Source organism: Adiantum capillus-veneris, chromosome 29 (genome assembly GCF_014529385.1).
Source record: "Adiantum capillus-veneris isolate H3 chromosome 29, ASM1452938v2, whole genome shotgun sequence".
Lineage (NCBI taxonomy): Eukaryota > Viridiplantae > Streptophyta > Polypodiopsida > Polypodiales > Pteridaceae > Adiantum > Adiantum capillus-veneris.
In genome coordinates, this window is record NC_140959.1 from 53,558,224 (window position 1) to 53,569,732 (window position 11,509).

Consider the following 11,509-nt stretch of genomic DNA (forward strand, 5'->3'; position numbering starts at 1 on the left):
CAAGTCGGAAGAGCAAAAGAAGGTCCTGAGGTCAGAGAACAAATGCTTCATCTGTGAGCAGCCTGGCCACATTGCTTACAATTGCCCTACAAAGAAAAGGCCAGCTGATTCTGAAGACAAGGAGGACAGGAAAGGAAAGAAGCCCATGGCTGGTCTAGTGCCAGATATGGTGGGCGACAAGCCAAATTCAGATGCAAGTGAGCTTTGCAGAGCATGGGGAAAGGTCAGGGATCAAACAATGCTTATCTTCTTTGATCCAGGTGCCAAAGCCAACTTCATTTCCCCAGAATTGGCTTCAAAGTTGGGAATCAGACCTGAAGAGATGGGGTATACAACAGAGGCAGGTTTGGCATGTCCTGGCCATACAGAGGCTGTGACACCCATCATCGGAAAGTTGCGCCTACATATCCAGTCCTATGTAGATGCTGAAGAATTTTACATCATGCCACTGGACGGATGTGATGTGTTGTTAGGTATTCCTTGGTTATTTCGTGTACAGGGAATCATGGATGCCTACAACAAAAAGATCACTGTACAAAGCGGGGGAAAGACTCACATTTTGGATGTAAAGCTTAAAGGGGAGTCTATTCCCATTGTATCAGCTTCTGCTATTACTTCTGTAATGAAAAAGCATCTTTCTGCGTACTTGGTTTTTGCACGTGAAGTGTCAGATTGTGATGAATCAAATTTATCTGTGCTAGATAAAGAAAGGTCAATGTTTTTACAACAGTATAGTGACTGTTTTTCCGATTCATTACAGTCTCAATTACCTCCAGAGAGACCCGAGGACCATGCGATAGGTTTGGTGCCAGGCAGTAGCCCACCAAATAAGCCTCCGTACAGGGTTAGTGCGGCTCAGCAGAAAGAGATAATGAGCCAAGTACATGAGCTGTTAGAAAAGGGGCTGATTCAGCCCAGTTCATCCCCATTCTGTTCTCCAGTGTTGTTGGTGCAGAAAAAGGATGGCTCATGGCGTATGTGCATCCACTACCGTGCACTGAACAAGAATACCATCAAGAATAGGTTCCCTATACCTAGAATTGATGATATTCTGGACAAATTAGAAGGAGCAGCTATGTTTAGCAGGATAGATTTAAAGAGTGGGTACCATCAGATCCGCATTAGATCAGAGGATGTGCACAAAACTGCTTTTAGAACGACGTTTGGCCTTTACGAATTTTTAGTGATGCCCTTTGGTCTCACAAATGCTCCTGCTACGTTCAATAGGATGATGGACAGAATTTTCCATCCACACCAGCAGTTTGTTGGTACATTCTTTGATGACATGATAGTCTACTCAAAGAATGAAGAGGAGCATAGGCATCACTTGGCCATTGTGTTCAAAGAGCTACGCAGTCATAGGTTGCTCATCAATGCAAAGAAAAGTGATTTTTTTTTGGAAGAGATTCATTTTCTCGGACACATTGTCTCAAAGGATGGTGTCATAATGGATCCTGCAAAAGTTGAAGGGATCAAGTCATGGCCAGATTTGAAGGTGGTGCACGATGTCCGAAGTTTCTTGGGACTATGCTCCTATTACAGAAGGTTTATTCGAAATTTCGCTGAGATTGCTTCACCTTTACATGCTCTTCAAAAGAAGGCAGCCACCTTTAGATGGACACAGAAAGAGATTTCAGGTTTTAATCTCTTAAAGGAAAAGATGACTTCAGATCCAGTCATTGTGTTGCCAGATCTTAGTAAGTCATTCGTGGTCCAGTGTGACGCCTGCGGTAGTAGCATTGGTGCAGTGCTAATGCAAGATGGTAGGGTAGTAGCCTATGAGAGCAGAATTTTGCAAGGGCCAGAAAAGACTATGCAAGTCTATGAAAAAGAACTGCAGGCCATGATTCATGCGCTCTTAAGTTGGAAACACTACCTGCTAGGTGCAGACTTTGTTGTCCAAACGGACCATCAGACCTTGCGATACTTCTTGACATAGGCAAAGTTATCTGAGAAGCATATGCGATGGGCAAATATCTTGTCCATGTTCCACTTTCAGATTGTGCATGTGGAAGGCAAGAAGAACGTTGTGGTTGATGCCTTGTCAAGGAAGCCACAAATTTCAGTTGTGTCAATTCCTTATCATCATGAACTTGATGATATGAGGGAATAGTATGCAAATGATGAAGATTTTGCAAGGGTCTTCGAGCAGCTAATGGATGGACAACGTCATGAACACTATCTTCTCAAAGATGGGTTCATGATGATGCATGGCAGATTGTGTCACAAAGCCATTGCGATGCAAAGTTATGGAAGAGAGTCACGTCCCACCGTATGCAGGGCATTGTGGAATCGATGCTACAGTTAAAGCGGTTGAGACATTCTTCTACTGGCCTACATTGAGAAGAGATGTGGATGCCTTTGTGCGAGAATGCCTAATTTGCCAGAAGGTCAAGTTTGACAGGCAAAAGGCACCAGGGTTATTGCAACCACTACCTATTCCAGATAAACCATGGGAAAGTATTGCTATGGATTTTATCTTTGATCTTCCGAGAACGCAGACAAGAAACGATGGTATTTGGACCATCATTTGAAGATTCAGCAAACAGGCTCATTTCATTCCTGTCAGGAAGAAGATAAAGCCAGATCAGATAGTACGCTTGTTTATGAGCAATATTTTCAAGTATCATGGCATGCCACAGTCGATTGTTAGCGACCGTGATCCACGCATGACAAGTTTGTTCTGGAGAGGCTTGTTTGAGAATATGGGCACAACGCTCAAATTCTCTTCGTCATTTCATCCTCAAACAGATGGGCAGTCAGAAGAGGCAAATTCTACTGTCCTAGATCTGCTGAAGTGCTATGTGTCAGAGCATAAAGGAAAGTGGGAGCAGTATTTGCCATTGGTGGAGTATGCATACAATAATATAGTGCATTCATCAACTGGCAAGGCACCTTTTGAGATAGTTGCAGGTGGCAAGAAAGTTTCTCCCATACTGCATACAAAGGACAAGATATTTGAAGCAGATAAGTATGTTAAGGACATAGATGAAATGTACAAGAAGGTCAAAGTGGCCTTAGAAAAGACTCGGGCAAAGCAAAAGAAAGCAGCTGATCGTCACCGTCGTGAAGTGGTATATTCACTTGGTGATTGGGTGCTTTTACGCTTTGAAAAGGGTGATTGGGTGCTTTTACGCTTTGAAAAGGCAAGGTTAAAGAAGATGAAGGGCAAGGAAAGACTATTTCCAAAGCTCGGCATGCGTTACTATGGGCCTTTTCAAGTGTGCGACATAATCAGTGATGTTGCATATTGGCTGAAATTGCTTGACAGTTGGAAGATTCACAATGCGTTTCATGTGAGTCTTCTCAGACCCTATGTGGGTGATGTGCCAGAGGATATGCCAGCTGAAGATCATCCGGAAGTCGAGGAACTTGATGAGATCTTGGTCTTGGAACAGATTTTGGCACACAAAGAAAGAAAAGTTAAAGGCAAGGTTGCTAGGCGGTACTTGGTAAAGTTCAGAAACTATCCACCAATGGATGCTAAGTGGATGGAAGAAGGTGAACTTGCAGAGTCACCAACTGTGTTATCACTTTACCTTGAAGCCTTCGATTTGCAACCTACCTTGACCCCTTGAGTTTCAAAGCTACATGGATTGTCAGTGTGACAATGGCTTCTGAAACAAATGATGTACATGGTATTTAAAGTGAGCTCAAATCAAGTACATGTTACATGAATGTTAGAGTTGTATAGATTGTCAGTTTGGCAATTGCTCTTATGGAATGTCCAAAAGTTTGGTTAGTGCTATAGAAGTGAGTATTTCTTGTCAGTTTGTCAAGGATACAGTAATTGCTTCTATTAAAGGGTACATGTGTAATTGCATTCTTAAACTGTCGGTTTGGGTATGCTCGAAAGTGTTACTGGATCCAACGTGTACTATAAGACAGTGGCAAAATGTGTAGCTACCATTTTGTCATTGGAAAGTTAGTGACTCAAAGCAATGGCAGAGTGCGAAGCTACCACTATGTCATTGAGACTGGGTTCACACGCAGGCAATACATGTGTCGACGAGGTGTTGAATACACGAGGGTTGACAATGAGCATGTATGTGTCGTACATATGTCGACAGGTGTTGAATACATCAGTGTTGACTGTGAGCATGTACGACATAGATGCAAACGAGGACGTTTGAGATTTCAAGAGGGGGGTATGTCACCAGCGTGTGACTACTATCTATCCTTTTTGTTGATTTCTTTCTTATTATTTATTTATTTTCACTTTTTGGAAACACCCCTCGGGAAATCTAACTGCCTTGCATTGCATAGGTGGTGTGGAACTGTCCAAAGGGAATCCAGGCCTGAGGGTAAGAGAGCACTAAGGTTGGACAAAGACTATGGTTAGCCAAAGTGGGGTCATTGACTAGCCAAAGTGGAATCCTTTGCTACAGAGGCTACATTTCAGTTCTGGGTGTGGCTGCAGTGTACAAAGTGGGTCAGATGACCTAGAAAGATACAATGGCAGCATCTCCTAAAATTTAGGGAACTGCTATTTTGGGACCTGAAAATGTGTTTGCGTCATTACCTCCGGAATGACAAGGGGAACATTTTCTTACTCTGCCGTGAAGTCAACTGGGCAACCGGTTGGGAGACTTTTAGGCGGCAACCCCGAAACGGGAAATAGGCTGTAAATGTGCCAAGTGGCACATTTCTGTGCACTTTCTTCATGCATGAAGAAGTGGCGCTGAATTTGAAGGGAGAAGAGGCTCATTTGTAGATTTTGTCACAGGTTAAGAGCTATGGAGTGCTTCCTTTCCCTCCTATGTACAGTGCGGTGCCAGGAGTGATGCCCTGCACGCTACGCACTGCCCTCTCTCTCTCCCCTATGGCAGTATGTTATGCCCCTCTAGTGGGCTTTTCATTTGACCAATGTATAGTTGTGTGGGTTCATGCGCGATTGCCGAGGCAAGAGCCTCTTGCACAGGTACTGGATTAGCTAGCGGCTAATCACCCAGGTACAGGTGAATTCGGAGAGGTTTCATGCCAAAAATCTTGTCCGATTCAAAGGGCAAGTAGCCCTACAGGTGCGAGAGCTCGAGGACTTGCTACAGATGCGACCGGCACGTGAAACGGAGCCCGAAACAGTAAATTACAGCCTGTTGTGTATTTTTGCAGGTTTAGGGTTTTGGCCCTAAACGGTCCCTAATACCCCCAGGAGGTTTGGGGATGCGAGGGGACTGTTGTACAGATGATCTGGTGCATTTTCGGGGCTGAAAACAGAGAATTCAGCGCGTTGCAGATTCTCGCCAGGTTTTGCAAAGTGCCCGTATGCGTCGGGAAAGTCATTCAATGCGTGGGAATATTGACTGTGAAGGGTCCTAGTACAGTTATGTTGCCGAAATCGGACCGGAACAGTTGAAATTCAGCCAAGTTTGTGCGGGGCATCTTGTAGGGAACCACAACGTTTATTCCCTCTTTTAAACAATAAAGAAATACCGAAAGGGGCGCCTAAGTTAGGGGCCAATCTGGTGTCGGTCTACTCATACAGGTGCAATCTAGCAGCCTGTATCCCTTTCCCTTTGTTGTGTCTTGAAAGTACAGGTAAAGTGGGCGACAAATTAAATGGGTGAAAGCAAATAAGGTTAAAGTCTAAAGTCTACCGCCCTTTTTGAAAGTACAGGCCGGTTACAGCTCCACTCGATCGTGGCAAGGGACGTGATTTTTCTCAAGATCGGCGTTCTAATACTCAGCAAGGCTCTTCCTCAAATGCATCTTCGACTTCAAAGAAGGATGGTTTATGTACAATTTGCGGTGGTGACCATAGATGGTATCAATGTCCAAAGAGACCAAATCTATCTAATTTGAAAAGAAATTCCAACGCGGAAACGTCATCGAATTCTGAACAACCGACTGCTGCTCAAGATAAAGGAAAATCAGTGTTCAACATAATTCGTGTCTCAGAAGATACGACTATTCTTATGAAGCATGCTCAGTGTGATTCTTTAGTTTTGGAGCCTCTCTCAAAGCAAGTTTTGAGCCTTCTTGAAACTCTCAATGGTCGCTCCATCAACATTTTGGTGGACAGCGGATTCTCGAATAATTTCGTCAGTACTCAGATAGTTCAACAGCTTGGTTTGCAACCTCGGAAGACATCTCACTTATATGATGTGGAATTAGCAGATGGACCAGTTTTAACTTGTGATGAGACAGTTCGACAGTTGCAATTTGATATTCAAGATTATGCAGATCAACTGGATTTCGAAGTAATGCCTTTATCTTATTACGACATGATTCTTGGTTAGCATTGGCTATTCCAATATGATCCAACAATTAGCTTTTGAGGACATACTATCAATTTGTTAAAAAATGGACGTGAACTAATTTTACACGGGCTTTATCATGCATCGAGTGATTCAATCTTCACGTGTACAAGTCAAACAGCATAATACAGTGGATTATGAAGCGAATATGATTTTTGATGCGGATGCAGAAATTATTATTGATGAAGAAGTTTTTCGAAGTGATACTTCATTACCAGACAAAGACAAGGATATAGTTGTAGATTCTGAGTCAGAAGATGATTATGCTTTCTTTGATTCTTTGTTGGACGATGATATGCCAATCGCAAGTCATGAAGTGACAGTTTTCGATGATGATTCTAAAGAATTTTGGGATTCATTATTGGAAGATGATTACAATCTCAAGCCAAAATCCTCTCCAATGATTAGTAAAGTTGAAGTTACTCCCTTCGAAGAATGCCTTGAGAAGATTTCCTCTTCAATATTTCACATTGGAAGATTTTGAACCAAAAATCTTACATCGCATGAAGGATTTTGAAGATCAATCTCTTGTTGCAGTCAACCTGAGTATGCCAGATTCCTCTAAAAAGTCTTTGAACGATGCAATGACATGGGATTTAGTAGTCAAAGCAAAAAGGTTTCGCAAGAAGCAAAGGTTCAAGACAAAGGTTTCGGATAACTCAAAGACTGAAGATTTTCGACGATTCAATGCTTTTCCAGAGTTTGATCAACATCAGAAGTCATTTCTTTGACACGGGCTGTCATTTAAATGGGAGAGAATGTCATGATTGTGACTATGTTGCATTATTACATCTACTCCTAGTTGCAGATACGCAAAGTGCCATGCCAAGGAGAACCCCTACGCTTGGATGGTCACGACCCTTCTCTGAAGAGACATGCCTCTTCGCCAAAAGCCACACTCCTTCAACGATTGGTCACACCCCTTAGCTCTACGGTTGCGACTCTTCGTCCAATGGTTGCAGCTCTTCGCCAAAAGGATGTGTCTTTACGTTTAAAGTCGCGTCTCTTCACCATGAGACGTGTCTTTTCATTTGTGTCTCTTCGTCTCCTATATAAGGAGCCTATTGTACTCAGTTTTCAAGCAATCATTCAGTCAATCAAACACACATTCAGTCTCTTGAGTCTCAGTTTGATCTTAAGTATGAAGTTTTAAGTCTTAATTATAGGATTAGCACCACTAATCCTCACAATGGCCGCGACCTGTGTGATATTGAGCAGGTTCAGAGGCGTGGGGCAACAGTCCCTTGCCCTCCTTTGCAGTGAGTATAGACGCCCGCAGTGAGTTGTGGTAGAGCTTCTCCTTTGGTTGAGCTGGTTACGCAGGGCCGTGAGTTGGTATGCAGCAGAGTACAGCCAGGTTTTGACTCTTGAGTATGGTCGTTCCGTGAGCGGGCTGTTTGGGAGGCGCGCTCATCGCCATCTGGCCAGCACGTGCTGTTGTTTTTTGGGGATTTCAGAGGCGGACTGCTTTTGTACGGGGGTGTATATTTATTGTATCAGTTTTCAGGTACAGCCGGCCACTATAGATCCGGCCTTTTATTGTGTCACGGCTCGTAGAGCCTCATTGTATGCAGCTGCTTTGAGTGGGAGCTTGAGATCTCCCTGTGGGGCATAACATTTGGTTATGTGAGAGAGTGAGAGAGAGAGTGAAGGGAAGGTGCCCTATGAAAGACTTAGAGTAAGAGTGGGCTCTAAGCTATAGAGAGGCAGGCAAGAGGGTATGCATGTGGGTGTGTTCCCCCAAGCGATCATCAACGTTTCATACCTTTTTTAGCTAGAATTGAAATATTTCTGTGAAGAGAATATACTCGTAGGAAACTTGCTCTAAATTAGCCCGTACTACTCCAAATGAGCACCAAATCTGAGTGTGAATGATCTAGCAGCGCATGATCTACCAGCCAACAGCCGCCACACTGGACCGCTCAATAGCGCTGCAGATTTTTGTAGACCATAGAAACATTGGATTGGGAACTGGGACTAGATTTGGAATCTGCAAGTAGACATGGTTAAAGAGTGCTCCCATTTAAAGATATCATCAATAAATTGAATTTATTGTATGACTACATAGTTGTGTGATTATGATGGAGAAAAGGATTCAAAGGGGAAGGATGAAACTTAGCGAATTGTACATAAAAGTTGCTAGGGATACAAATAAGGTGTTAGAAAGTAACAAGTGGTGATTGAGAAGGAGACTGCACATGACTGAAAGCTCGCAACAGTTAAAGGCGTTTAAGGCATCTTAGAACGCTGAGGGGAGTGAAAACAGCAATTCTGTTTTGTAACTAGTATGTCACTAATGAATACCTCTTGAAAATATTCTTGGTTGCCTTACACAAGCTGTAAATAGTTAAATGTTTCATTCATAGGTGCTCCTTTTGATTCAAGAATCAGCCAGTGCAACCTGATTTCAGATAGTCTTATGAATATTGATCTGCTTTAGACAAAAAATAGGATTGGAAAGCTTATCATTAAGTCCTTTCTATCCAGTAATCTTACCATGCGTCAGGATGGCCACTCTACATTACTTATCTCTTTCTGAGCAATGACTTAATTGATTATTTGGTTTCCAACAGTAGTCAAGTATTAATTTGGTAGATAAACAACCAGCAGTGGAGCTTGTAGTTGTCAGTTCTGGCGGGTTGGAGTTGTTCGGGTGCTTCGCTTTTGAAAAGTTGAGTTGGGACATGGAGTGTGGGTTATGCTTATACTGTGAGCTGCTTTGGGGTTCTTTTTTATAAAAACTTGCAAGGGATGTACATGCTCTTGCTGAACCATATATTTTTGGAAAACTTGGTTGCAGCTTTGCTTTTGTGATCCTTTAGCCTACAAGATGGAACACCCCCGGTTTTGCAATGAGCGGCTTGAGTACCTAGGCCAACGTATTCAGGTGAGCGGTGCTGTCTTCTTGTAATTGTCAAATTCCAAAAATTAATCGGTTTCGTTTTGAAGCATCTTTTTTGTAAGACATACAAAGAGTTAAGTCATATGTTTGATGGGCGTTCATGCATTTTTGCTTTGCTCCTGTTCTCTATAGCTACAAAAGAAGATACATTAACGTTATTGGTTTGATGCGTCTTTGTGTGGACTTTTGTACTTTGATTGATTTTAGTGATGAGCTACGTGTTAGCTTAGATGGGTAGTACACTGATGGATGTATAAAAGACTACAAGGTGCATTAAGCCATTAACTCCAATCTTGCAAGGAACCTTGTCTACAGGATCTTGTTATGGCTGAGAGGTTGGTGACTAGACATTTGGATGCACCTGGTTCATGGCTACACGAGAAGCATCGGAGGCTTCTCTTCAACAGAGTCTGTGGCTTATACTTCCGGGAGTTCAAGTTGCAGATTCATATTATATACAGAGATCCATCGGAGGAACAAATTTTTAGGGGCAAGAATTCAGAGAAGTTTGCAAGTAATAGAGTGTCGCAGGCATTGCATGGACTTGGCTATGTTGTATACGGCAAGGCAGAAGTTCTGCGCTTGATGGACAAAGTTTTCAAGTTTGAGAGGCACAGGGCAAAGAGAAAGAGATGATTTTTTAGCAGGTTTTTTTCTGACATTTTTGAAGTTAGTGTGATGCTTGCCATTTTATGTCAAGAGAAACAAGCCTTCTTTGTTTTTCCATCTGTGGTTGATGTTGGTGGTTGCGGAGGCTTTTGGTTCCGGTTCGCTTGAATTTCTTGTTGTGAACTTTACAACATGGGCTAGCTTTTCCGAGTAGTAGAGTTTTGCTAGCAGTAATATAGCTTCATTACCAAGAGTGATCTACAATTTTGCTTCAATTGTAAAGAGAGTTTGCCATAGTTTCTGTAGAACTATATCGCATCTTTCATATTTCTTTATGATACCAATTTCGGTGCTTTAGCATATTCTTTTATTTTGGAAAAAATAGAAGGTGCTATTTCGATGGTGTTATTAGAGCTGGGGAGGCAGGCGGCATACTCTCACTCTCTTTCTCTGTTTGCTCGAGTAGCAGTAATGATGTGGGCTGTATGTTGGCCCCATGACGAGCATTGCTGCCTCCATGGCTCACTTGGACCTCTCTCTCTCTCTCTCTCTCTCTGGCTCGCGTGCACGTGCAACTCCCCCCCCCCCCCCCCCAAAAAAAAATAAAAATCAAAAGACCAGTGAGGGTGGTTGCAACGATGCTGTTTACGTTGCCGAAGGCATCCAGGTTGTGGGGTTGCCACATTTTGAGTTAAGTCATACCTACTAAGGTCCTCGTCACACGTCCAGACGGATGTGTGCGACTTTGAGTTGGCAGAGTTCCATTGGTTCAGCGTGCTGTCCGCCAGAGGCAAAAGATAACCGGGGTTGCCCCCTCGCCCACAACAAAAAAGCGACAGACAACCAAACTACAAGGCGCGCGAATGCAACTGAGTGGATGCAAACTTCCATTGTCTAGGTTATAGGTGCAGGTTGTTATAGCCGTGCTACTTTGATTCGACACTATTTTTGGAAAAATACACTAATATATTAATTATCCGCCGCTCACGTGCCACATAGGGTGCCCAAAAATGGCCTTTTTGCCTTGTCCAGCTGCCCTTGTGTGACAGGGGCCTAACTCTATCGTCCTTGCGTAAACAAACTAATCTGTAAGGCAAGCAAGGCAAGCCACACAGATGATAGAGTTAGGAGGTTTGACGTAACTCAATAAGCATGCAAATATCGACAAACTCAAATCCTAGTCGGTGCACAATCCATGCCACTCCATCTTTTATCTGTTACTAGACTTGGGCCTTTAGCAGATCTTGTTAATTGACATAGGCTCATTGAACATTTTCCCCTTCTAATTTTAGTGCTCGTCCTTGGGCATTGTTGAGAAGTGTTTGTGGAGGATGGAAGGTTGTTGATGGGTTATATTCTATGAATTTCAACTCTCTTAAGCTATTGCTATATTGGAAAATTGTGTAAATCCAATATTCATTGTTTCTTTGTATTCATCTTTTATTTATCAATAGACTTGGGCCTTTAGCAGATCATGTTAATCGACATCGGCTCATTGAATATTTTTCCCTTCTAATTTTAGTGTTTTCGATATCTTTGGTGTGAGTCAATGATGTTGCCTTGTCCGTTGTAGCAGTAGAATGGCGAGGTTTGCTCATTATTTATTGAGAATATGTAGAAGAGAAGTGAGGATCTAAATTAGGGTCTATTACTTGGATGGCCACAAAAGAAAAAATCCATTGGCAGAGAAGTGCTTTTAGGATGCACACATTATTGGAGTACTTATCATTAGCACGAGGAA

General features: G+C 42.7%; 1 protein-coding gene across 2 annotated transcripts in view; it reads left to right on the forward strand.

Annotated features, from left to right (window-relative positions):
* The window catches only part of LOC147419205 (ribonuclease III domain-containing protein RNC1, chloroplastic-like), a 77,032-nt gene extending 66,898 nt beyond the window's left edge, over window positions 1–10,134 (forward strand). The window contains exons 4-5 of one of the 2 annotated variants that reach the window (XM_086506039.1): window positions 9,058–9,144; window positions 9,475–10,134. In XM_086506039.1, coding sequence (XP_086362165.1) covers window positions 9,058–9,144; window positions 9,475–9,795 — 408 coding nt within the window. In that variant the 3' untranslated portion in view covers window positions 9,796–10,134. The remainder of the gene's footprint in view (window positions 1–9,057; window positions 9,145–9,474) is intronic. The other variant, XM_086506040.1, reaches the window with a different exon arrangement.
* Window positions 10,135–11,509: the final 1,375 nt, after the last annotated feature.